At 39.2% G+C, this 27,475-nt stretch overlaps 1 protein-coding gene and 1 long non-coding RNA gene across 7 annotated transcripts; one reads left to right on the top strand and one right to left on the bottom strand.

The window, feature by feature from the left end:
- Positions 1 to 3,007: 3,007 nt before the first annotated feature.
- CDC7 (cell division cycle 7) lies at positions 3,008 to 23,091 on the top strand. Of its 6 annotated transcripts, none has more exons than XM_052802052.1 (12): positions 3,008 to 3,082; positions 5,703 to 5,808; positions 9,454 to 9,540; positions 11,428 to 11,563; positions 12,198 to 12,291; positions 12,374 to 12,516; positions 14,383 to 14,632; positions 15,222 to 15,317; positions 16,156 to 16,334; positions 17,609 to 17,691; positions 20,631 to 20,780; positions 21,811 to 23,091. In XM_052802052.1, the coding sequence occupies exons 2-12, from the start codon at positions 5,715 to 5,717 to the stop codon at positions 22,185 to 22,187; spliced, it is 1,689 nt and encodes a 562-aa protein (XP_052658012.1). In that variant the 5' UTR covers positions 3,008 to 3,082; positions 5,703 to 5,714; the 3' UTR covers positions 22,188 to 23,091. The 6 variants fall into 6 exon arrangements, with proteins under 6 accessions (XP_052658012.1, XP_052658014.1, XP_052658010.1 ...); XM_052802054.1 differs by having other exon boundaries at positions 3,011 to 3,082; positions 5,659 to 5,808; positions 9,457 to 9,540; positions 21,811 to 23,090; XM_052802050.1 differs by having other exon boundaries at positions 3,011 to 3,082; positions 5,659 to 5,808; positions 21,811 to 23,090.
- On the bottom strand, positions 11,780 to 15,280 carry LOC128148337 (uncharacterized). Its single transcript, XR_008237261.1, has 3 exons — positions 15,106 to 15,280; positions 13,901 to 14,063; positions 11,780 to 11,803 (listed from the first exon to the last, which is right to left on the bottom strand). It is a non-coding gene; the product is annotated as an uncharacterized LOC128148337 (long non-coding RNA).
- Positions 23,092 to 27,475: the final 4,384 nt, after the last annotated feature.

The following is a 27,475-nucleotide window of genomic DNA, read 5'->3' as shown; positions in this document are numbered from 1 at the left end:
CAAGGTTTGGATCCTTTCTTGGCGAGCTCCCAGAGGTGGGCTTTGGCAATTGCTTGTCAGCATAAGGAACGATCTGCATGGGCCTGGCTTCTCATTTGGCTTCTCCTCCTTCAGATCCAACCTAGGGATAAAGCCACAAGAGAAGACAGCGCAGCAGTTTGGCTTGCAGAGCATTAGACAAGCTGTTTCGTTTATCATACTCAGTTGATGTCATTTCTTCTCTTTCTTTTTGAGAAGTTCCTACCTTGGTGCATCATGAGAACTGGAAGCTCAGTGTTGAATGAGAAGATGGGGCCTTCTCTGCCCCAACAGCGAAGAAGGGGTTTCTGCTTACCCAAGCCAACAGAAAAGAAGGAATGTCTCATGCTGTAGCAAAGGCACAGAAGCTGTGCAGACGCAAAGCAGCAGCTGTGCCTTTACCTATTCTACGTTCATTCTGAATAAAGCAAAAATGAGCTAGATACTTAAGTACTGAGGAAATATAGTGGAAACAGTACACATAATCTGTCACTCTCCTGTGACAATGTACATGAAGAAAGACATTGATGAAAAGGTGACTTTTGAGAAGATATTAATATGAGGAGTCATAGCCAATTTCACTGAACTTCCTCCTTAAACAGAAGAGAAACAAGAAGGTAAAAAACCTTTTCTAGAGAGATAAATGAAGGCAAGCATCAAGGCTGGCATTTCTGGCAGACTAAAAAGAGTAGGACAATGCAATAAGAGACAATATTAGATTATATTACAAGGGCAGCTATGCTCGTGAGAACAAATAAATGTACATTTGACATGATGGAGAACGAATCACTAGAAAGACAGCACGAGAGAGCACAACACATTTGGATCAATAGGAAAGGAGGAAATGGAGAAGAACAAGCGATCAAGGTAGATAAATGACCTGGGTCTAAACGAAAATGATTTTAGGTGTTGGAACCAAGATAAATTGAGATATTGCAGGGAAAGAAACCACAGCTAGACAGGGTCTAGATCAGAAGATATAATGAAATGGATTTCTCGCTGTGTATGAATGCAACCTAAGTGATGGGGAGAAAGATAGTATGGATATGACTGGCAGAGAAATGCCAGTAATGGGAGTTGTATAGAAATGGTGATGATTCCCTATTCCACATGATGACAACTCCAAGACAGGGAGGCCAAGGAGGTTGGCTGAAACCCTGACCTGGCCAGGAAGCAGTGGAGCTCAATATTCAGCCCATAATCACCAGCTATTTTGCAAGTATTAATTTGAAAAAGCAATCTATGGTTCAATGCAGTCTTCAGAAATCACCGCAGGTAAGATTGTCCCGGGAGGTTCATTTAGAATGACGGTGCCCGTCATTAGCACTAGGACAAGCCTGTGCTCATGAATGTTTATGCCACCCTTCTAACTTCTGTTAAGATTACATGGTTAAAAAGAAAGAACAGAATTTGGCCTGCATTATTTTGTCATTACCCCTCATTTAATTCATGTTTGTTATAATCTGTTTTTAAATACTGTCGCCCTTAACTGAAATTATTGAGAGTTAGCGTACTTTGCTAAATCTCAAGCTGCTGCACTGGCTTATCAGAGCTCTAAACAGAAAGTACAAATTAGAACAACTGTTGGAAAAAACCCCACACATCAAAACAACCCCCTAAAAAACACCAAAGCAGCTCAGCAACTCGTTTCTGCACCCTCCTTGTAAACTGTGTAATAGGAAGTGACGCAGGTTAGCAAAAGTGGTGGAACCTGTTTCTGCTCTTAACCTTGTTAACCTAAGCACGGCTTATTCTAAGGTAATAGCCAAGTTACAATGTTGCCTTGGGAACTCTGGCGACCCCAGGCTTGGTTGTTATTTGGTGGTGGTGCAGTCAGATACCTCTACACGAAGTATGCAATAAACAAGACTATTACAGTTCATATTCTAGTGAACAAGGGATCTATGCACTATCAAATGCAGGAGAGCTAGGCTTTAAGAAGAGCGACGTTACTTTATCTTAAAATAAAAAGAAATAATGACCAAAATGGATAAAACACAAAAAACGCTAAATTCTTTCATTTACGAACATGCAAACTGCATTGGCTTCAGTAAAATCCAACCGCTTCAAACAGCAGCAAAACATAATTCCAGTAAAGTCTCTTTTCCTCGTCCTGCTCATCCTTGGTCAGTGGCTACAACGCAGACCAGAAGCAGGATGCAGATTTATTTTGTGTTCTGTGCAATCCCTTTTGCTACGTAACCGGGTAATAGGACAAAGCCGCAGGCCAAGTTACGTCCGCCGGTATTACTGGTGTAAATGGGAGAGTCGCTTCGCGGGCTCTCGGCTATCTAACTGAATTTATGGCAGAGCTAGTGAGAACAAGGTCTTGTCCAGGCACGGCAATTACTTCGCAGTAATCAAACACACGTAGAAAAGAAAATTCGCGGGGGCTGAACATCGCTGCGCAGAGCCCGAGTGCCTCCCCCCGTCCCGGGCCCCAGCAGCAGCGCTGCCCCCCAGTTCCGCGCCTGCCGGCCGCCTCCGCCCCCGCCCGGGCTCCCGGCCGAGCGCCCCCCGCCGCTGGCAGAGGCACCGGAGCCTCCTCGGATAGAGCCTCCGCCGTCCCGCAGCGGACACGAGGAAGCCGCTCAACGCCTGCACGACGCCGGCTGAACGACGATCGCTCGGTCCCCGCCGCACCGCGCTCGCTACGAGTCCGGGCGGACGGTGGCGGCGACCAGGGGCCAGCCGGGCCGCTCTGCCCGTCCCTCGGCCGCGGCACGGCTGCGCGGGGCTGTAGCGGCGGCCCGGCCCGGCCCGGCCCGGCCCGGCCCGGCCCGGCCCGGCCCGGCCCTCACCCGCCGCCCCGCCAGCGGACGGGCTGCGCTCCCACACCCGCCGGCCGCGGGCCGCCGGCGCAGGCCCCAGCCCGCCGCCGGCCGCCGCTCTGGGCGGGCCTCTCCCCGGCGGCCGCCCAATAGCAGCGCGCCTTCCTCCGACCGCCGGTCCCATTGGCCGGGGCCGCGGCTTCCGCCGAGGGCCGGGATTGGTGGCGGCGGAGCGGTCGGCAAAAGGCGGCAGCAGGCAAAACCCCGGCGTGTCGCGGCAGCCCGCGCCCCGCGTGAGTGAGTCCCCGCGCGAGCCCCCCCAGCCCTGCCCGCGCCGCGGCCACCCCCCCCCGCCCGCCCGGCGGCCATGGCGGCCCGGCCTCGCGCGGCCCCTCCGCGGGGACGGGACGGGACGGGGGACCCGAGCACAGCCAGCGCGGCGCGGCCTGCTCCTCTGTGGGGAGGCCCCGCTCTGGCCCCCCGCCTCAGTCCCGGCTGATCCCCGCCGGGGGCGGGGGGGGGGGTGTGGGGGCGGTTCCCGTGGGGCCGGTCCGGCGGAGGGGTGCTGAGGGGCGGCTCGGCGGGGGCAGCCGAAGTGCCCTTCTTCGCCCTGCTCCCGGCGGCTGCGGCCACCCGGGAAGCCCCGCGCGGATCCCCCGCCGCCCTCGTGGCGAGCGTTTGCCCATCGCACGGCGCCAGCGCCGCCGTTCCGGCGGCGGCTCCCGGCCGGCGGCAGCGCCCGCGGTGGGCGTGCGGCCGGGGACGGGCGCTTGGCCGAGGGTCTGGCTGCCAGGGGCCGTCCTGTAGAGCCAACCCGCTGTGACCAGCTCCGGGTGTTCCCCTTTTGTCTGGCAGCATCGGCATCGTCGGCGCGAAGTGAAGTTCTGGATGCGTGACTTCTGTGGCTTGTCTCGGAACAGGCGGAGTTACTGCCCATCTGTCGAAAACACCGACTTGCTGCGAGGCTTAACTCAGCCACAGCATTTGCTTTTCTTAAATGACAAAGCAGAGATATTAATATCAACTTTTATTTTTGGCGTGCTGAGCTTTTTCCAGGGGGGTCTGCGTGTAAGTTCCCACTGAAAGGAGCTCTGCGTTTCAGTGGCAGCAGACTCTGTTCCTGTTAGCGGCGTTGCTTTGGCCAAGGATTCAGCAGCAGTATCACTAATTTCTGTGCGCAAGGTTCAAATATCTGACTCGGAAGACCCTGAAGCTATGTGGGCTGTTTGAACCTGTCACTATCTGTTGGGGTTTTTTTTCTTATTTCGATATTATGGAGAAAATTTTTTTTTTTTTTTTTTTTAAATTGGGGATGCAGTTTAACTGCGAGAAAGTTCTTTGAGCTGAAACTCTGCATCATTTTGGTCTTCCTCTTTATTTTTTTATCTCTAATGGTCTTCCAAGTGTTTTTTAATGTAAACCCAAAATGTCTGACTGAATCAAACTTTGTTTGATGTTCCATTTTGTAACTGTCAAGCCCGCTTCCAAATTAGTAAAACAATTTTTAATATACTCAAGTGTTCAAGGAATTTGGTTCTGCAGATAGCAGCTTGTGTGTTTAACATAAATGAAAGGAAACGACACCTTGACTTATTGAGCCCCTTTCACCCTCCACATGGCCAGCAAACCATGAATGTGTTCCCGTGGCAGTTTGCAGGCAGACAGAAGTGTTCATTTTCGTTTTCTAAAAGAGGTGTTTGTGGCCAGCCTTGAACTGGAAGAGCCTAGAGCTGAGGCTGGCATGGGGCTGAATCAGAGCAAGCAGGCCATGGTGAGCGGCTGGGAGTGTCTGTGTTAATTTGCACCCCTTATTCTGCTAATGAGGCCATGCTATTTCAGGTTTGGAACAGGCTTATCTGCCTACTCAGCACTAGCGGAGGGAGTGTCTACCTGTGAGAGACTAGAAATATCTCTAATCTCATTCCATTAGTTTCCAAGTCCCACTCTCCAGCAAAGCTCCCTCAAAAAACGAGGCTGTTGCCTGTCCCTTTCGTGTTGCATGAGGATGACAGACTAAAGGTAGCTCGAATTCTTTGGGGACAAAATATATTCCTAGCTCCATAGCTGAAACAGATGAATCTTTTCATTTGAAGTTTTTCAGAATATGTTTCCCCCATGTGGAAAAGTTCAGCCAGAACTTTGAAGGTTTGGCGAAGTTACAAGCAAGGAAGATCTTTGAATGGAACCAGTGTTGGGCAACTGTGAGAGCTGGTGCTTCCAGACTCACTTATCATCAGTTATGCTGCCCTGGGGTTCTCTGCCTTTCTTCTCCTCATGAAACAAGATTATCAGACTTTTTTGATTGTACAATATTAGTACACATCACTAATTTAGTTTTATTTACAGTGTTTCCAAGATTGGGGAGAAGCATTTCAAAATAAGCATGTGCTGTTATTTCTTGTTATGGGGGAGGGCGACAAATAATTATGCCTTTTGTTGATCTTATACAGAAGAGAGAGAGATCTCTCACATTGAAAAGATACTTTTTTCTCTTGAAATTTCTTTCAGGTTTTCTGTCTTTGTACGGGTGTTGCAGTATGCGATGCAGCTATTTCTGTGTGCATCAGTTCCTTGCCTTTCAAAGCAAACTTCAGGGAAAAGATAATGCTTTAATATGAATGAAGAAACACACAAGAGATGAAAGAAAATCTCTCGTGTCTAAGCTTATCCTGCAGTCTTCCTTCCCTTCCCCCTTTTTTCCTCTTACTCGAGGTAGAGGGGGTTTACTGGTTTAGTTTTATTCTGGGATGATGGGTGACGCTTTGTTGTTTTAGGTAGCACAGAGGAACTCCTCAGACTCCCTAAATCTTATCTCAGGAACTGAGTGCAGGGCGAGGAAGTGTCTTACCAGATATGCTTGCTCCCCCAGGTGTCCAGAAGTGATCCTCAAAGTCTTGTATTTTTTTACTTGAGGTTTGTTTTGTGATGGAGACAGTGTTGAAGTCTCGCTGTGATGAACAGCACCCTCATCAGGCTGAAGACTTCCACGGGAAGCAGGAGCAGAACAGCAAGCTTTCAGGTATGTCCTAAAATAGGGATTGCTAACATTACATTTTGTTGCTGATGTGCTTCTTTATCGCTTCAGGAAGTTTCAGCATCAATTATAAGCCTGTCTGTATGTGATCCTATTGTATAAAGAGTTAATGAAATGAAAACATTTGAGGCAGCTTTTGATTTTAAGTTTATTCCTGCTTTTCATTTGTCACAAAACTTCAGCAGCAGTAGTTTGTCACAACTCACTAACCCTGCTATTTATTTGTCACAGAATATGTTGCTATTAGAGGATACCAGGATTCAAAAAAGGCAGTTCTTGAGAATAAAATTCTCTGACCAGACAAGGACACAAAAATAGTATTTTGCCTTTTAACTTATAATTGCCAGCCTTATCTTTAGATGTGACTTTGTGCACAAAAACACTGTTCCTGCTTTTACCAGAGAAGTTGAACTACGAACATGGGTTCTGATGGTGGTTTTATTGCTCATTTTTGGGTCTCTTTGTGAATGTACTTCAATCTGGACTTCCTGTACAATGCTTGCTCAGTAATTTTGGATGGTCAGCCAGCTTTTATATATATATGTGTGTGTGTGTGTATAAAATGGCTACTGATTTTCCTAGAAATAGATAGTCCTCTGTCAGTCCCCTGCACATCCATGTCCAGAATTACATAGAGTCTTGCTGAATAATGTTTAATTGTCTTGCTTTGCAAATGCTTTTGATTCTAGGAAGTAAAAAAATTACTTTAAAATCTGCTCACAGAAAATGTTGGATATTATTATTATTATTATACACTGATGGTACAACGACTGTATGTTCTCTATACCCAACTGGGGATTCAGGCCCCTGGAAGAGAACAGATGATGTTTATACTTCTGTCTATCAACAAGGACAGTCACTGACTGTTTCTAGCACTTTTCAGGATCTTTCATACAAGAAACTGTGTTGAGTTACTAAATGTTCTCAGTGCCTTGGGTGGGCACTACTCTGGCCTAGGATCTGCAGCCTGTGTCACCCAGCTGTTAGTGCCCCAACAGCATTGAACTTTGTCCAGGCAGGAACCTGAATTCAGTATCAGACAAAACAGAGTGTTTGGCAGATTCTATAGCAGTTATTGAGAGAGCTTTTCATAATTGTTAGTCTCTACCTTAGTACTGTTAGACTGGTGGCACAAAACAACCCAAAATCTGATATGGTAAGGAAAGGAGAAACCTGCCAGTTTCTAAAGACTTAAGAGATGTACCTTTTGAGTCCTTTTTAGGAGTGTTGCTTTTTGCCAGAGTTAAATCCTTTTTTCCTAAACAAGCAACTTTATTGGAGAAATTCCAGTGCAAATTTTGTGTTGTAAGTTACTGTCAGTATATATTTTTTTTAGTAAAAACTGAAGCTTAAGGAATGCTCATCAGAAATCATACTAAAATGCAAGTATTGGAACAAAACTGTAAGTTGCTTTATGTGGAGCAGGTTAGATTGCAAACTAGTTCTAAACAAGGTTGTTCTAACAGAGCCTGTTGGAACTATATCACTGTTGAAAACAATTTTCTAGCTCTGTCCTGTGGCTACTGACCTCTTGGGATAAAGTTTGTGTAGGATGCTTCAGAAGCCAATAACAGGATTATCTTTGTGAGGGGAAAGGCCCATGTCTTTGAGTGATGCAATAACATTTTGATGTTAAGTTCTTTATAGTTCTGTTATGTGGTTTAATCTCTTAATGTCTTTGAGTATTCCTGGGGAAAATGGAACATGGTACAAATGTCAGCCTTTCCCCTTCCTGTATTTTCTGAAGATTTCAGAAAGCTTTCTTGAATGTCTTACATCTGTTATGTAATACATGAGCATTTGTGTAAAAAGTTGAAATTACCGTGCAAATGAACTGGAAGTACCTTTTTTTAAATGATAAGGCTTTTCAACAACAATTCTTTTTTTAGTGACAAAACAACAAGAATTACAGCAATAATAGATACATTTCTTAATAAAGTTCCATGGCAAAGCACATGGGCAATATGAATGCTATCAATTCAAAAAATGTTATGTAGTAACTTGAATTTTTAGGGTTATTTTCAACAGAAATTTTTACTATATTGACAGGAAAAGGAAGTGATTCCTCAAACTTTCAATTTCCTACTTTTCAAGTAGTTCAACTTAATCTGGCTCTGTAAAATTGGGGAATAACCAGAATAACTGTACAGTTGACCAGTTTTCCTTAGCCTTTTCCTTTGGGGATTATTAGACACAGAGTCCTGTACCTCTTGACTGTTAGTACAAGTCTGGTTGTTTTTATCCTAGGATATTTTTGAGGCTTTTAAATATGATTCCTAGCAGAACTGATTAACCTTTTACTTGTATTTGTTGATCAAATGTATCTTAAATGAATGTTAGCAGTTCTGGTGTCGAGCGTAGAGGGTTTTTTTCATTACTGAAATATCCCTCCTGAGATGACCTAAAACAAAATAACTTGGAGAAGCAGAGGGAATGACTTAAAGGGGAAAAAAAAAAAAGTATACGGATAGTAAGAGAGGCAGCAGGCTTCAGTTCTCAAAAGTATTTTTAGTATGTTGATTTTTATAAATTTTTTAAATAAAAAAAAAATTACAATCGAAAGTTAACTATAACTTGAATTACCACTAATTTATTGGGCTTTTACCAGGAAGAAAGGGTTCTTTAGGCAGACTTCAGATTTTGTGCTGTATAAAGTGAGCTAGCATGGAAGATTGGGGATGCATGCTAATCCATACTTTGTTTCTAGCATATCAGTGATATTTTGAAAATAATTCTCATTGCTTATGACTTACTGTCCTGGTAAAACATAGTAGATTTTTATGTATACAATACCATTTATATATTTATGTTAAATTTATTTTATTATCCATTTCTAGGATCAAAAATGTATACACATTTTTTTCTTCCATTTGATTGACTTTCCAAATACCAGTTTGTGCTTAGTTCTGTATAATAAAATATACTTCACCCTAGCTTTACAGAAATTAGTTACAGCCTCTACATACTTTGTAGCTTCAAACAAAGTGAATTCTTATGCAGGGTATAGACAACACTTAAACTACAAGGATTTGTAAACTGAATGGAAAACTCCATAATTAGTTGAAATAATACCGTACAACATCCTTGTCATGCCATCTAGTGACTGCAGCATAAAGTGTAGCAACTTAAATGCAGAGCAGACATGTTTTTTGGTGTTTACTATTTTAAGTAACAGTGTGAAAGGTTGCATTATTGATCTTAAAAAAAAAAAAATTTATACATTTTTGATTTGCATCTAATGGATGTGCTCCTGTGATTACAGAAACAACTATTATAGTTTTGTCTTTTATGAAATTGATGTTGCAAATCTCATGAAAACATTTATCAATGATCTGATGTTTTACTAACCAGAAGGGTTTTGCCCTCTCAGGAACTGCTAGGTGGCAGATAAATTAAAAAAAAAAAATTTTAAGTGCTGCAGTTTTAAAGGGAGTGTGATGAAGAACAACAATAATATCAAGTATGCAGATGGTATTGTCAGCAGGGATAGATACCTGTCTGCTGTTTTTTCCAGTGTTTATGTGAATTCACAGTCCTATGAACTCAAGTGTGATTTGTGATCTCAAATATACATCAGATACTGAATCAAGCAGTAAAATTCCTAACTTATTTTCCCCATTCTTTGCACAGCAGGAATAAAAAAAGATATTGAAAAACTTTATGAAGCAGTGCCACAGCTTGTGAATGTGTTCAAAATTAAGGAAAAAATTGGAGAAGGTAAATGTTTTATTTTAGCTTGCTTAGACTTAGCTTTCTTTTGGTATTTCTAACTTAAAAGATATAAATCTAAGATCCCAGTATATGCAATTTAAGCCAAATGCCTTTTTGATTTACTTCTTGGTCTCTGTAGGAATTCTAATATGTTGCTGAGCATATAGGTGTGTTAATTAGGGACATTTTCAAGATATTTTCTTGAAAATCTGGTATATTAAAGCCTTTCAAAAAAACAGCATTCCAGTTTCGATAACTAAAAATTTCTGAGGTAGATTTGAGTCAGTCAGTCTTAACACTCCATTCTTTTTCTCTTTTACATGAGAAATCTGTTTATATGCAGGTGTGTTTTGACATATTTAACTGCTGTTTCTTAAGTTGGCTTTGTTTCCACTGAAACCCTGTGGGCAGAACTGGAGGAGGAGAAAGTTTATAGCTGCTTTATTTAAAAAAAAAAAAAAAAATCTTTTTTTTTTAAAGACATACAGTATCAAATTTTAGAACACTTGTGTACACCTTGCCTTCAACAGATACTATTGCAGATACCTTCAATAAACGTTAGGTGTGACTATATATAGATTCTTAGGTACTTCTGAGTGTGGGATTTCAGCACTTTTTGGAACTTTACCCATTTGATCTCTGAAATGCTTTGTGACACTCTACACTTTTAAACAAAAATGTTGATGAGAAGCTGGAATGTTTTACGGCTGTTTTGTGGTGGAATACCTGTAATGGCAGGCTAGATGGCTAAAAGTTTTTTGTCTCAAAACCCCCCCCGCTCCATTCACCACAGCAATATAAAATTTAAAAAACAAAACAAACGAAAAAAAGGAGTTCTGCTTATCATAAAAAAGCTAGTATAATTAAACAAAATCTCTGGTTATGAATAGTACTCTGATTTTGTTCCTGGGAGCAAACAATGTTTTTAAAAATACCACTTGCAGTTCTGCAGCATTATGAGAAAACAAGCTTCAACTTAGGATTCCACTCTGGAGTCACTTTCATTTTAGCGGTTCTTACCACCAAAAATAATGTCTTATGTCAACTTGGTAACCCTTGTTGCTATAATCAATTCTACTGAATGTATGGGATGCTAGATTTTTTTATGACTGCAATAAGTATTTAGAGTTTTTGCTGACATTTTGGTGTATGTATGCACTTACAGACTGTTGAACTAGCATGATGCGAATGCAATACCTAAAATGTAATCAGAAGTCATCTGTACTGTTTATTGATACGGAAGAATGCTTCAACTTGTATGTTCAGATATCTCGGATCATTAGGATAAATTAACCTCCTAAGAGGTATATTAGGATATCCTTAAAATTAAATGGGTGGGTCAGTTTATCATACAGTCTGAATACTCCCTTTCTCAAATGAGTCTATCACATTCTGTCTATGCGGTAAAGCTCTGGACAAACAAATAGTAAAGTTACACATCATGTGAGAAGTCTTACTTTATAGATAAGGTAACAGAGTTAAGAAAAATGTAGCAATTTCAGAGGTGCTTTGAATAGTAAAGGCAGTGCTTTCCAGATTAGCATTATATAGCCCACTTACATCGTAGGGAGAGAAGAGTTAGATGTCAGATGAAAGTAAGCTACCTAAACAAGAAAGCAAATCAAAGATAGGAAATTTACATTCAAAGAGCTCTGTGTCCCAAGGCAAGTTAGACAGTGTTACATTTGCATTTTTACTGACATAAAAAACTTGTATACAAGATCACTGAATTCAGTAGTAGAAAAAAGGAACTGCATTTTTCTCTTCTAGAATCTGCTTTTGATGTAGTATCAAGTATACTGCAGGATTGTGAACAGTTAGATCACTTCTGTAAAAATCTGAATTGACCTAATTAAAAATGCTGAAGACAGTGTTTTTCTCCTTTCTTTACAGGCACTTTTAGTTCTGTTTACCTGGCCACAGCACGGCTACAAACAGGACATGAGGAAAAAATGGCTCTGAAACACTTGATTCCAACCAGCCACCCTCTGCGAATTGCTGCTGAACTTCAGTGCCTCACTGTAGCAGGGTACATAAAAAAAAATTAACGATTGTCATGACTAAACTGCTGAACATTTTCTCACTGTTCTGTATTTATTTTAAGTTTTGGCACTTTGCTTGCTTTTTTTTTAACTGCAGAAATGTATATTCTTTTTATCAAGAGCTGATAAGAAATGGAGTGTCTTACCTGTAAAGGATGCTCTTTTCTGCTAGTCTCAGTTTACAGATGGTGCTGTATTTTCCATCTGAGAAGTTCTGTGATGTATCTCTGTGATAACAAAAATTCCAGTTCTGAAATGCTTGGAAAAAATAATCTCTTCATCAGAAAATGCAGTTTTAGGAATGAATGCTTGTTGTCACAGTGTGCTGAATAGCACCTTCTTAAAGTAGTTGGTATCATGAAGGTTAGGTCCTACGTTTAATTACAGCAGTAACTACAAACCATGGCCCCACAAATAATCTATGGAGCCCTCATTGCAAATTGCAGAACTCAAATGGAACATAGTAATGAAAGGCAACAGCATAACTACTTACTGCTGATAAGACTGCTGTCAAAATATAAATTAGATTATAAAAGAAAGCCTGACTGAAGTTTTTAAGAAATAAAGGAAAATAAACATCCATCTTCTGGTCTTTATTCAGTGACATTACTTTTGTTCTAGGGGACAAGATAACGTTATGGGAGTTAAATATTGCTTTAGGAAGAATGATCATGTGGTTATTGTTATGCCATATCTGGAACATGAATCCTTCTTGGTGAGTCCCAGACTTTTTATGTGTAGTAAAACTTTTTAATTAAAAGCAGTTGCATAATTACAGTATCCAAATAATCTTTCAGGACGTTTTGAATTCTCTTTCCTTTGAAGAAGTGAGGGAATACATGTTTAATCTCTTTAAAGCGTTGAGGCGCATTCATCACTTTGGTATTGTTCACCGTGACGTCAAGCCCAGTAACTTCCTCTACAACAGGCAGCTAAAAGAGTAAGTCCGTCCAGATGACCATATTGTGATCTCATTTGGGATGTGTGCCTTGGCAGAACAGAGTCAATTAGGCTTTTGGGTTTTTTTCCTTCCAGCTGCATAACATGTGCTTAAGTAATAAAACTAAAAAAGATTTTTTTTTTCATTTGTAAAACTTTTCTTTCTGTGTTTAGGAATTTGAGGAGGGAAGGAATTTATTTTTTCATACTTAAAACTTCATACTGCCTCATAGAGTGACAAGTACTGGAAAAAATGACAATTTTACTATTGACTAAAAGTACTACAATTTTGAATAAGAATGAGAAGAGTAAAATCAGTTTGGGTTTGTTTTTCTTTTTAATAAGAAAGCTAATAGTGACTTGTGGTGCATAGACTGATACTTGTAAATTTTTACTCGTGGGTAGAGTGAAATTGATACAGATAAGACAGCTGGGCTGTTTTCACCTTACATTGAATTAATGTTTATAACTGGTAGGGCTGGGTTTTTTGCCTGCAAGTTACAATATTTAAAGACTGTAAAAAGTGAGGTACTGCTTTTTTGTGAAGAGCTGAAATGGATTGAAAAAGGTACTGTTTCAGTGCTAGCAGTCCTATAGCTGTATTGGTGAGTATTGTGCTGTGTACAGTTGAGACACTGAGGTGCTGGAGTGTGTCCAAAGAAGGGCAATGAAACTGGTGAAGGGTCTAGAGAGCAAGTCATATGAGGACTGGCTGAGGGTTGTTCAGCCTGGAGAAAAGGAGGCTCAGGGGAGACCTTATTGCTCTCTACAACTACCTGAAAGGAGGTTGTAGTGAGGTAGGTGTTGGTCTTTTCTCCCTAGTAACAAGTGCTAGGATGACAGGAAACGGCCTCAAGTTGTGCCAGGGGAGGTTTAGATTGGATATTAGGAAAAATTTCTTCACCAAAAGGGTTGTCAAGCATTGGAACAGACTGCCCAGGGAAGTGGTGGAGTTACCATCCCTGGAGGTATTTAAAAGACGCGTAGATGCCGTGCTTAGGGACATTATTTAGTGGTGGACTTGGCAGCGTTAGGTTTACAGTTGGACTCGATCTTTAGGGTCTTTTCCGACCTAAATGATTCTATGATTCTATGTAGTGAGAGTTTGTAGGGGAGATTTGGTTACATTTTGCCAAACCACAAGCTTAAAAATTTGAGAAATACTGATTTTTTTTTTTTTTTTTTTTTTAATTTATCAGAATGAATTCATACTGTCGTTTTGCTCTTCCAGCATTTGTTTGAGCCTTCATCTCTACTGTGGGTGTGGAGGCCATGCAGCTGAGTTTGTCTGAGACCCAGAGACAGCTGGATTGTCTCTGTATTGGTTGTAGCAAAAAATAGTTCTTTTAAAGACAGATCTGAAGTGTGAGCTAATGTAGTCTTACCTGTTTGAAGACTGAAGTAAATTCCAGTAGTATTGCTTGAAGTCTGGCAAAACTCTCAGCATTGTTAGTCATGTCTGTCTTCACTGCTACATTTTTCCTCTGCCCATGGGAATCCTGCAAGGGTCAAGTCACTTGTACTTGACTGTTGGCTGAAGGTTCAGAGCTGTCGGATTAGAAGAACCCCAGAAAGGAGTTGCTGGGAATATTTTTTTAATGCCATTGGAGAAAGTACGCACTTGAGAAGATTTTGGGACAAGAAACAATGAAGTAAGATGGGTATAGGGTAAAAACATTGCGGGGATAGGTAAGATAGGACAAGAGGAGGCAAAGGGGGAAAATAGGACTGTGATGCTGGCAACAGTGCCAATAAGCAACACACTGGGTAAAATGTGAAAGAAATAAAAGTAAACAAGTAATGAACAGTGAATTGAACTGATTGATGAATACTTTGTGACTCCTGTTTCTAAATTTGTGTCTTTCAGGTATGCCTTGGTAGATTTTGGCTTGGCACAAGGAACCCCTGATACGAAAATTGAACTTCTCAAAACTGCCCACTCTGAAGATCAGCAGGGAAGTTGCTCGCAAAATAATCCCGCCATAACCTTGGGAAATGGGGGTTCTGTCAGTGTCACAGCACCTAAACAGATAGCTCAACAGTCAGCCTCAAAAGCAGCTGATAAAAAGTCCAGCTCACTTTCAAAAATACAGATTAAACAAGGAAGAGGAGGAAAGGTTCTCAGTCTTTTTCATTAATATTGTTGTATGTTTAATGTATTACTTCATCCAACAGGGGGAGATGTAATACTTGGAAAAAGTTGTGCATGCATATCTTGCTGGGTCCTACTGTGATGCACAGAATCACGGTTTTCATATCAAAGTGGGTAGTTTTACATAACCGTATTGGCATCATTGATTATCTGTTAGATATAATACAATGCCAAAGGCTGTATAAAACCCTAGCATGGGTTACTATTTAGACAGCCTTAAATCTTTTTTTAAGTGACATGTACTATGGAACTCCTCCCCAGGCCACTAATTATTCATCTATGCTTAGTTACTTAGTTGCATAACAAATGCAGTACAGAGGACATTCAGATTGTCTTGGGGCACTTCTGAGGTGTGATTCGTTTTGTAAGCATGTTTGCTGTTCTGTCTAGACCATGTTTTCCTCATCCACAGTAAACTGGTGCCTGAAAATGACTTACCATGCAGCTGTTCTTGGTTTATGTCACTTCACACTTTTTTTTGTTTTTGAACTGTCAGTATCCAGCTGACTGTGTGTTAGATAGGATCCTTATTGTCCTTTTTGTTGGTATTGTAGGAGGATTCTGTGCACCATTCTGTCCAGCGCTCTGTCTTTGGAGAAAGGAATTTCAATGTCTATAGTTCCATGTACCAGGAGAACTCAAGTACAAAAGTAAGAAGTGTGACTCATCAGTAAGAGCAATCTGTTACATATTTGAAAAATTATGGAACTGGTTGTTCTGTAAGACTGGACATTACTCCAGGATGCTGTGAAACTGAAAGTTTTTGAGCAGATTATTAAGAGTGTCTTTGCAGAAATGCTCAAAGGATTTTTCATTTCTGTTTCAGTCCCTTTTGAAACTCTTAATGAACTAGTTATGTAGCTGTCTCCCTAGCTGATCTTGTTTGTATGCTAAATTAATCTTTTTTCCTACACATGTCTGTGCAACTAAGATATACTTAGCTTGTGAAACTTCATTTTTTTATTTTGTAGTTGAAGCTGGAGAGAAAACTTGTAATAAATATTTTTCTGTAGTTTTTGTAATTGGTATTTAATATGACAAAGGGGAAACCCCAACTAAATTAGAGGGTTTGGCCAACAGTGATCATCTTATTGTAGAATTAGAGTTAATGCCTGTGTGTTGCTATGTCATTTCATGTACATTTTTTTTATTCTCATGTTGAGCCAAAAGAATTCTTGAAACATTATAGTGACTTGAAAAATATTTGCCTTATAGCTTCAGAATATCTAATGTATATTGTTTTTTAGTAAACACTGCAAAATGTTTTCCAAAGGGGAAGGAGAGGAAATCAGGATATTTAGAAAGCTCCAGTGTCTTGTTTTACAGATGTTGTGATATTGTTAAAAAGGTTTGCTATCTTCTGTTCTAAAATAGCAGCTTCTTGCTCATGAGCATCTGTTCAGTCTTAGTATTTTAGGAATTGGCCTATCTCTATGTAAAGGGAAGCTTCTTAAATATGTCACCTTCTCTAAAATATCTGCATTGCAGCTCACAAAACAATCAAAGATGATAGATGTTTCATCTAGGAAGTTAGTAACAAAGAAGAAGATTACTTCTATCAAAACAGTGAGCAATGGGGCAGCCAGGAAAGCTGCCAGTGGTTGTCCCTCAAACCTGACCTGTGACTGTTATGCAACGGATAGAGTTTGCAGTGTTTGCCTTTCAAGGTAACTTGCTTTGATAATGTTGTAAAATTGTCTGCTATGCTGTCAAGCAAGGTCAGAAACTTAGATTTACTAGACAGCTGATTTAGTAGGTGAAAGATAGCATTTGATCTGTGCAACCCTTAAAACACTGAGTATGCTCCTTTTAAACAAGAATAGTTTATGGAATTCATGGAATAATTGGTTCAAGAGAGATTCACTGTCAATGACTTTTTGTTGTTGTATTTAATTATCCACCTACATGTCTTGTAGAAAATCGCTTGAGTTAACTACAACACTTAGAGAAGACAATACACCAATCTGTCATTAGTAGTTATCTAATAGGCCTAAATCATGCCAACACTTTGGATTCTGGAAATCATGAAATGTAGAATAAAAAGGAAACATGACTGGTTTGTATTTGTTCATTTAAAAAATAATGTCTAAGTTTTAATAATAGGTTAGAGAATCTTAATAACTCAGTTCAACTCCATCCCTCTGCAGTTAGTTTTGGTTATGATCTACTATTGCCTTTTATCCACACATTAAGGAACACAGATTAACGCAGAGAATTCTGTTTACTAGACATAGCCATGAAACTGTGGGGTCCCTCTCTAACCAGACTGTCAAAATATGGTGATATCAACTTCATTTCAGAAGTATGAAACGTGAGGAATTTGCCAGACTCAAAAGAGAAGTGGCCCATAGAAGGAAGGCACTTTAAGCCATACAAGAAAGCTCTGGAAAGTTGGTTGCTGCTTTTTTTTTTTTTTTTAATAATTATAATCTCACACCTTTTAGTTAATCTAACAAAAAGTAAATTCTTGTCAATGCTCAGAGATAGTGAACCTTAGTTTGCTGTGGACTAATACAAAGCCAGAGCATCCACATTCAAGAATCTAGTGCATTTTTTGCCTTTGGTTAATTAGTCTCAACTTTAAAGTTTCCTATGAAAACAAGCCTTTAGCAAAAATGATGCTGCTATTGAATGAAACTAAAAAAGGTCATTGTGAATGACATATGCAATAAGTATTTCTGTGGTATGACCTGATGCTAGTTAATATAATAAAAATATAATAATATAATAGATAATATAAGGCGGCTATTATTTTATGCAACATCATTTCATGCTAGGTAATTATAAGATGCTTCAAACTTCTATAAAACTTGAATAGGGCAGGGTTAGGCTGTTTATACATCTTGCACAAGTATATTCTAAAACTAAGATTAAGCATTATTATAATTAGAACTTATTTATCAACTTTTATATTCTAAACATGTTTGTCTCTCATTACAAGGTGTCAGCAAGTTGCTCCCAGGGCAGGGACACCTGGATTCAGAGCACCAGAAGTATTAACAAAGTGTCCCACTCAGACCACAGGTACTGCACAACAGACTGAAACTAATGTCTTTTTTCACCTTTTGATCCCCATTTATGCATATTATGTTGTCTTTTTTATGGGAGGGTTTTTGTTTACCTGTGAAATTCATTTTGTCATTCCTTCTAACACTTACCAAGCATTTCCTGATTTTAATTCAAAGTCTATTATTCAGAGTAAGAACAAGTTATGAATATTTTTCCTGTGTTTGAAACTTGAATATGTCTTTATTCATTTGAGAGGTAGTGCCATATGCAGGAGTTGAATACAATGTGTTTTCAAAGAAAACAAAGCTGTAATTTTTATCAAGTTTCTTGGCTTATTGGCTTATTTATTAAAGTAAAATCTTGAATAAATCTTGGGGACGGGACATACTTTAGACTTTTCTAGACAGATTGTCACATATAGTTTGCTGTCATAGCAGGCATAGTTAATGGTATAATTGCAAATGTGTTTTAGAAAGCGTTGGTTAATACTTTTAATCAGATTTTTTTCCTTTTTGCTAGTGCTTTATATAGCTGGTCTGTAAATGTCATAATTTTTTCTTACTAAATTTTTAATTTCTCAGGGTTAAAAATTATCAAATTAATAAGTTTCAGTAATCTGGGTAAATATCAGGGCAGAGCAGAGGGATGGTTAATGCATTAGCTGATGCAAGTAGGATGGGAGAGGTTGTGCCTACCTGGAGAATGGAGGACCAATAAAAGCAAAGTTACCTGTTAAACATTTGGTGTATGACCAGGAGTTTTGACTTATGAAAAAGGGGATAAATACAAATGTCCCCAAAATTGGATTTAAAATAACAGTTTTTAGCCATGTTCTTGCTGAATACCTTTTGAGAAAATTGTCAATTTTCTGTACTTAAAGTGTGTATATATGCTTAGAATAGACTTAACAATACATTTGATCAGCTTATCCCTACATAGCCTTATGTTCTTTGAAAGACCATCTGTGCTGCGGGTATGACTGGGATTTCAAGAGGTATGGCAGCCTGCTTGGAGTTACTGTGCTGTAACAGCCAGCTTTATGGGCTAGAAGACATCCAGAAATCCAGGACAAGTTTAGACAATCTCTGAATCTGTCTAGACAGAATTTAGGCAGAAAGAAGACATACCTAGGAAATTTTGGACACATGCTGGTGTTAAATATGCTTTCAGACGGTTTTCTGTTCTCCAGGGTAATGGAGAGCAGGATTACAGAAAATATGGGTAAATCTGGAAACCCTTGGGTGTGGCACAGACAGCCCGAAAAGCACTGAGTCAGTGGTGCCGAGCTCCTGTATTATGTCAACAAAGGCCTTAATTAGAACTGGGTAGACTAATACTAATATTTGTGAGATTATGTTGTATTTGAACTAACAAATCTTCTTGTCCACTTCCATCTGGGACTGCTGTAGTCACCTCCTTGTATTCCTGCCAATCTTAGTACTAGTTCTGGTCTCTGTGCCGAGACCAAGTTACCATCTGGATCCAGCTGACCCTATCCAGTGCTACCTTAGTGCATCTGACCCAGGTTCATAGTGCAGGGAATACAACCTAACCTCCCAAGCTGACGTTATACAGGTCCAGTTACACTTCAGCTTGGTTTGTCCCTCTGTTTTTTTCCTCAGTCTGCCTCACTAGTTGGATAACACTAGGCAAAAGCATAGAGAGGAATCACAATTTTGATGCCATTGCACACGATCTTGCAGTCTGCTGATGATCCCAGCTCTACCAGAATTGTAGGGCCAGGATTTACTAGCCATTCAGATATAATGTCTATTAATTTCAGCAAGAGTTAAGTAATTAAACTTCTTTAAAGGTCTTGACCTTGATGACTCCAGCTTTCCCAACCAAATACTTGGGGTGATGCACAACACCTCAAAGAGATAGTATGACCTTTTCAACAGTGATACAGTAATACTAAAACTTTTTTACAGGAACTATGAAGAAGATACAAAATTTTTCCACTGTAAATTGTGCCAAATTATTATCTTGGATTTTTATTCTTTTAATAAAAGACTTAAAATGTGGTTTTGCAACTGAAGTCAACTGAATACTTTTTTTTTCCCCCCAAAGTCCTGTGCTGATAGTGTTTCTAACTAAAATGTCCAAATTAATCACTGTCTATTGTACTACTTATTTTTTGAAGAGAGGTAGAATAACTATGGCTCTATTTCCCAACTGTCAATTTTTCTCTTTAGAGTTTGAGAATCCTTCAAAATCTCTCCTTCACTTTCCTTGCCATCTCTCAAAATGTGCAGCTTAGTGAGCCAAAAAATTATGGCAGACAGGTATTCTCATAACTTTCAGTATTAAAGTTTCCATCATGCTTTGGCATCTATCCCCAGAGTACTCTCTGTACTCTTCATAACACAATGAAAGCAATGAATAACTTCTAACTATTACAGTTCTTAAACTGGCTATCTTGTCAATGATTTCATATTAGAGAAGAACAAAGTTCATAGTAAGATAAATTTTTTAGTACTGCCTAACTGTGGCAGCCTCAGTCCCAGAAAAATTCAGATTTGCATTCATTTGTGAATTATTTTTTCTTTGTGATCCTTATAGAAGGTTTTCTTCATATGAAGCAAACTTAAATAAGTATCAAAACTAGCCCATTTTTTGCCCCTTCTCATTTCCCTGAGCAAAACAACCTCAAACATTGTTTTGGTACATTTTAAGTTTAGCGAGTTAATGGAATTACTTATGTGAAAAATTTTATGGAAAAGCTTAAACATTCCCTCTGCATCAAAGCAGGAAATTATTCTTCAATCTAATTATAGTAATTTCCACTGTTTTCTGAAGTGTTATCTATGTGACCAAAGTCAGTTAAGTACTTCAGAACATAACTTTTTCTGATAGAAACTTTTCAGGTCATAATCTCTTTTTAAAGAAAGTTGTGATTTCGTTTGTGATGAAATAATGAGTTCAGTTATTACTAAGTTTGCTTTCAATTGCAGCAATTGACATGTGGTCTGCAGGAATCATATTCCTTTCTCTGCTCAGTGGACGGTATCCATTTTACAAAGCAAGTGATGATTTAACTGCTTTGGCACAAATCATGACAGTTCGTGGATCCAGAGAAACCATTCAGGCTGCTAAAACTTTTGGTATGCAAACCTTAATTATGGGGAAAAGGGGAAAATGTATGCTTGGTCTGCTATTTAATGCAGTGATTTACAATCTATGATTTTTTTTTTTTACACATAAATATATTTTTAGGTTTGGGAGTCATTTTGGAGGTAAATCACACTTTTTGCATGTAAAACACTAAAAGTACTAGTCTATATACAGAGATTTAAGAAAGTTTTGTATTTTTCTATCTTTTATAATTTGTATATGGGGTACTTCATGCCATAGGTTTCCCAGCCTGTCTGCTGCCTTTCACTGAGTCAGGGCCACTTGAGGTGAAATATGCCAGCTAAATGTTTTCTACTGGCATTTGGTTAGAATTTTTGAGGCAGTGTTTCTATTCCTGCAAAATTTGCCCTGGAGGCTTAAGTCAATATGACTTAATATTTAGATGATGTAAACCTTGCTTTCCTCCCCTGCTCAACAAGGGCTAGTAAAAAAAAAAAAACAAAACAAAACCAAACCCAACAGAAGGCCTGTTTAAAAATACAAAACTACCACCACCACAAAACACACAAAAAACTAAAATAACCATTCCCCTAATTGTTTGCAGGCCAAATGCTGCAGCACTTGCTACCTGGAAGTGTAACTGACAGCATCGATTTTCATTCTCCAGAGGTGTAAAAATCAGGGTATCTGATTTTCTTCAGTTCTGTTAAAATGACAGTGAAATGCAAAAAGGTGGTGTGTGGGGTACGTGACAACCTGTCACTGCATAACTTCACAAACAAACCCAAACAGCTTTGTTCTGAGCAGAACTGAGACTATTATCCTTCTGACTTGCTGGGGCTATTGCTGTAAAACATGGCTGGTTCGGGAAGGGGGTTGGATTTGGTTTTTTGATAGTTTGGGGGTTTGGGGTTTTTTTTGTTGTTGTTTGTTTGGTTTGGTTTTTTAATGCTGCTTACACTTCAAGACATGAAGTTTCAAGACGTGAAACAAACTTAGAAGTTACAGTTGCATAGAAAGTATAATAAAATGTCACTTACTGTAAATTTTTTTTTCTAGGTAAATCAGTTCTGTGTACCCAAGTTGTCCCGGCACAAAACTTAAGAACCCTCTGTGAGAAGTTGAGAGGAACAAATAGCAGCTGTAAGAGATCCCAGCGTGAAGTGCCCAGCAAGTCTGTAAATGACTCAGCTTTGCCAGTTCCAGTAGACAAGCCATGTGCTCCCGAGACACTTGGGAAACAAATTCAACACTTAAAGAGCTTTCAGGAAGGTGACGATGCTTTGGAAATGAAGGCAACAGACATGAAAGGATGGGATCAGGTTCCTGATGAAGCATATGACCTGCTTGATAAGCTACTAGACTTAAACCCCGCAACAAGAATAACTGCAAAAGAGGCTTTGCTGCATCCTTTTTTTAAAGACATGAGGCTCTGAGAAGAGACCATATTCTATTACTGCTTTCATACATTTTATGTGGAAATGAGATACTGAGGTAGTTTTACCTTGTTGCCCTCAACATTTACACTCATTGAAATACCATCATACCGTGCACAGAACTACTGAAATTTTTTCTTGTACAGTTGGACAGCCAATGTCAGTTTACTTTAAGAAATACTTGGAGATGTAAAAATTACATAAACATCACTAACATGGTCTTATTCTAAGACACTTCTGAGGGGTTATTGCTGTGCATACTTGTTCTCTGAGAAAGTTAACTTTGATCAAAAACTACAAAGAAAAAGAGTTTCACAAGCTCTATGCTTAATTCTCGAGATATTCCCTTAAAATTTACAAATTTGCCTTAAGGTATGACCGAAATAAGAAAGTGCTTGAGAGACTTTTTTCTGTACTTGCATATCTCTGCTTTGTTCCCAATTAGTACATGGGGGACTAAAAATGGAACAAAGTGTGTTAATTTCATTCAGAGCATTTTCAGAGAACAGTATTACTTTGGGAGTGTTGCTAGAGGAGGGGCCAGGTGCTGGAGGTTATATCATCAAAAGAAAAGCATAACTGTTTTAAAAGTACGTTTTTGTTCCAGTCTGGTCTTTCCTACTTAGGCAATAGTAATAAATGCAGTTACTCATTTTGCATAGCCCATGTTTCCTCAGTGTCATGGGTAACTGTCAATATTCAACAACTACTGCCTTCAGAATGTCTTGTGTGACACGCATAGGTTTGATTTCTGTTACAGAAACTGATCTTTTTAAAGAGTATCTGTTAAATAAAGAATTTGTTTTTATAACTTCATAAGATTGTCTAGAGATGCTTCTATAAAAATAAGTCAGGTAAGGTTTTCCTGTGGGATGGTTCTGTTCAGGAAAAATTATGCACATTTGTTTCCTGCATAAATTCCTCAGTAATAGAAAACACTTTTCAGATAGCTCTAGTATATATGACTGTCACAGTGGAAGTATCTTAATTATCAAGGAAGTCTTACCACAGAGTTAGGACCAGACAATAGCTAGCTTCTAAGTAGGAAAAACAGCCTTAATAACCTCTAACCCCGTACGTTCAATGTGCAAAGTAAGTTACATTATGTTCAGCAGAAGTTACTCTAAAACCCTTGCTAATTCTGGAGACTGAAACTTAATAGTGTTTTCCCATGTACAGTTCTTGAAATGCTAATGGAGTTGTTGCTATAAGAGGTTACAAGCCATTCTGAGAAAAGATTGCTGCTTTGATAACTTTTGTATAAGCCTTCTCACATGAGCTGGTGGTTATGATAGTGCAAAGGTCCTGACCACAGCTGGGGCTGAAGATACATTATTTCAATATATTCAAAATCTTGAATACATAGAAAGTGATGGTAATGTTGCTCTGTTCCTGGCATCAGCCATTAGAGAAAAATATTTGCAGATGTCAGAATATTGATTGCAGAAAATCTTGAAACACACAAGACCCTGGGGCCCAGGTCTTAGTAATTTTTGCTGTTTATATAATTTCAACACAGCACATCACTGAGAAATTATTTATCTAAAGGAACTGTGGCCAAATTTGGCAAGCAATGCTGTCTGCCAGTGTCTGCAGATGTATTGTTTCCTCCTATGTTCACTCATGCTGTCTATGGTCTTATGAGAGCACTAGCTGACAACAAGCAAAAATATGTCAACTATCTATTGTGAACTTTCTAAACAACTTCAGCTTTTTAAGCTTTCCTGCTAACCACAGCATTGAGCAGCTCCTTGCAGCAGGCACTACAACAATTAACCACTGCATAAGTTTAATGGCCAAAAAGGGAAAACCATTGCTAATGGTGTTTTTACCAAAACATTAAGGGTAAATAAAATTCTGTAAGGAACAATTCTAAGCTCGGTATATTCCATAACAAGCTAGAAGAACACGTTGTAATTCCTTCTTCCAGATAGCTATTTATTTAAAACCTGGAGAGGTTTTTTTGGGAGGAAGGATAAAGTGGAAAAAAAAAAAAAAATGTGCATGAACAAGCATATGCTTATGAAGTACTTTTTGTAGCACTCTACAAAAGAATGAAAGCCAGTGTTAAATGCAGTGGGCTCTCAATAGAAAAAAAAAAGATAAAATTAAGGAAAACGGCAAAAAAACACTAGATGTGAGCAGTGGTTGCCACTGAGTTTTCTGCTTCTGTCTCCTGTGGTTCTAAGAATCTCCCAAAGCCATAGGTAAGAGCCAAGTATCAAGATTAAAGTTTAATTACATGATTTGAGATGTTTACAAACTGAATGTGAATCTCCTACCATGAGAGCTACAATTAGAAGAAACTCCGCACAGAAATGACGTTGCTGCAACACATGTTCAGCAGTCATGAGGCTGCAGCTGGATTACTGTTAAGTTCTGGACATCATGCTATGACAAGGATATTAATAAATCGGAAAGAAACCAAAAATAGCAGCAAAAAGCAGCATGGGCTTGAAAGATGAAGAGCAACTGATATCTAGAATCCTGAGAACAGCATGCTGGGAGCAAATCTAAATACATCTGTGTATCTAGCATAGGGAAGACTAGCTTATTCTCAGTACTAAGGTTAGGTGAGGAACTTGTGGCATGTGTTAAGTTTATGATATTTTTCCTAGTCGTAAATTATAATTAGGAAACAGGAGGGCATCTTATTAAGAGTGCCTGAGGAAACACCTGCAAAACAGCAACAAACTTTTTCTGGATAATACTGATAATAAGGGATAAATGAAATTCTAAATTCTGTTGAGTTTATAGTCCTATTACTTTTGAGATTGGACTCACTGAGTGTTTATTTAAAGCAAAATACTATGTGGATGAGAAAATAAACAGGACATCAATATTCTGTCCGAGAATATTCAGTATCCTCCTTATTTTATGTATTTGCCATATCTAGAGTTTATATATTCTCTGCTCTCCAGAAAGTAAAAGCAATGTGGAACCAATATGCAGCCAAGGCTTCCTGTGCAGGTGCAAAAGGCTCTCCTGAATCTTTGAGTGGCCTCTTGAGGACACCAGGTGTGATGGGATTCTAAAGTGTTTCCATAACTGCCTGACATCCAGCCAAGTTCCTATGGTTGGGAGCTATGTTGGACCTTAAGGTAGAACATGAAGGAGATTTTCATTCCAGGGCGCCTCTGACACGAGTAATCTAGCAATCAGTGCATTGTGGTTTTGCAGGAATAAAATACACATCAAACTCATGGTGGGGCTTTGTAATCTGTGCTGGCTACAGTGAAACATCTTATTTTGGATATGACTGCCAAGCAAAAAATATTTCCTTTACAAAGATGATTTATTTTCCTAGCATCTTTCTGACCATTACATTCTACTAGTCAGCAAAATGCAAAGAAAAAGATGAAAATCTTTAAAGCTTGCTTCAAATATTTGTTGGTGATGAAGAGGTATGTTCTTCTGAACTAGATGACATATGTAAAAGAAAGTGTTTGCATTTAGAAGGGCACACCTGAAGTTTTCCCACCTCCTGAAGGCAGAGTGCACAACACAACAGAAGTAAAAAAAAAAACAAAATGGTTTTCCCTCATTTGTTCAGTTTATCACCACATTTCAAAGACACTTCGGCTCTGGGGAGAAAATGACTAACCATTGAAGGCACGTAATAGAACAGCAGCATTTTAAAGGAAATGAACACTTAATGGCTTCATGAATTCCTATTCTGTAATAAAACAATGTCTCTCAATTGGTAGGCTTATAGCAAGGACAATTCTCTGAGACATTCCTCAAGCAATGTCGTTACTGCAGCATAGTTGTAAATGGTTTTCTTTTTTGGGGGGGGGGGGGGGGGGGGCAGGGGGTTGTATGTTTGGTTTTTTTAAAGCACATAGTGAATTTTTCTGCTAATGTAGCCACAGCACGTTCACTTCAAATTCCTCTTGGATCTTTTCCAGAAAACAGAACATGTACCAGGTCAGTGGCAGTACATGTGTGGTTCATACTCCTTGCTGCTGCTGCTGCATTCCTGGCTGGCCAGTTCAAGGGGTAGTAAATATTTAAATTGGCAGCCTGCACACAGTGGGTGGAAACTGGATACTCCCTTTGATCATATGCTTGCAAAGGCCAGCATATAGAGTTTTGTTACTCTGGTAACAAAAAATTTCTGGTACCACTGAGGTGAGGGTCCAGTAAATTGGGTATTTTGCATCAGGAAGGTACAGCATAACTCAGATAACCAAGGGATTTTAAATGTGCCCGTTGTATACTTAATTCTGCCTCTCCATGACTCAGCCCTTTTTATTTTCATTGCCTTTGACTCTGCAAGAATATTATCCCTATACAATGCTTTATTGTGTCATGTTAAAAAATAACCACTATAAGCATTCCTGAGTATCCCCAGAGTATCATTTATTCAATTTCTGGAAAGACTTAAATCCTCCTGTGGGGATATGGCAGGGAAGAGGGTGGTTTTGTTACATGTTATTTACTTTCTCGCATAAAGTTCTTCCATGGTTTTCAGAAGAGTCAGATTTTAATCTAAACCCTAATTATACCTTTGTTTTGAAAATACTAGTGCTAAGAAGTGTTTTACCCAAGGTATCCATTTGATCCATTTCTTTTATATGGCATAAACAAACTCTTTGTAACAAATAATGCACAATTAGTCTTACTTCTTAATGTGAAGAAGTAGGGATGTAGCCTAACAATTGGAATATTTGAAGAAAATTAACTTTTTATGAGGAAAAGTTATATAATTTGGTTTAATGAATGCCACAGGTCACGTCTAGCAGGAGGCAGCTCATTGATAAAATCTCTTGTACTTTCCATTCCTGGTTCCTCTCATCACCTCTCCCCAAAAATCCTGCCAGAGGATCAGATTCCTGCACTCTGTGTTGCTACAAGGTACATCTTTAATGATTCTTTTGCTGCTTTGAATGTTACTGGGCATTATGTGCAAACCACCAATTATTTCCATTTCCAAGTGTCCTAGGAGTCCTCTCTAGAGTCCTGCTTCTGTTCTACTATCCATTTGCTTGTTCCAATGATCTCAGTTTCTTTATCAAAACCCTCACCTGGACTTGGCAGTGTAGTAAGAAATTCTAGAGTTCTCTATAGCATTTCATTTTTCTTGTCTGTAGTCCTGTTTTATCTGATCTGGGAATACCAATTTCAACTGAAAGAGGAAGTTTAACTTCTGCTGAAATTTCTACTACGTGTCTACGCACCTGTCTGTCTTACACTGGAGGAAAGTGCTGAAGTGAGACAGTAAACTGAACTCGGAGGACACAAAATGCTACAGCCAGCCTTTTTCTTGCTTCTATAAACAAATCAAC

This window comes from Harpia harpyja, chromosome 11, assembly GCF_026419915.1.
Source record: "Harpia harpyja isolate bHarHar1 chromosome 11, bHarHar1 primary haplotype, whole genome shotgun sequence".
Classification (NCBI taxonomy): domain Eukaryota; kingdom Metazoa; phylum Chordata; class Aves; order Accipitriformes; family Accipitridae; genus Harpia; species Harpia harpyja.
The sequence above is the reverse complement of the archived record's forward strand: the minus strand, read 5'-3'. Positions and strand labels throughout refer to the sequence as shown.

What these genes read in the sequence shown, in the direction of transcription:
- CDC7 (XM_052802052.1), top strand. Translation starts at nt 5,715, where the DNA reads ATGGAGACAGTGTTGAAGTCTCGCTGTGATGAACAGCACCCTCATCAG. An exon ending in TGCAGTGTTTGCCTTTCAAG is followed by an intron (nt 16,335 to 17,608) that starts GTAACTTGCTTT and finishes TCTCATTACAAG; the next exon opens with GTGTCAGCAAGTTGCTCCCA. An exon ending in GTGTCCCACTCAGACCACAG is followed by an intron (nt 17,692 to 20,630) that starts GTACTGCACAAC and finishes TTTCAATTGCAG; the next exon opens with CAATTGACATGTGGTCTGCA.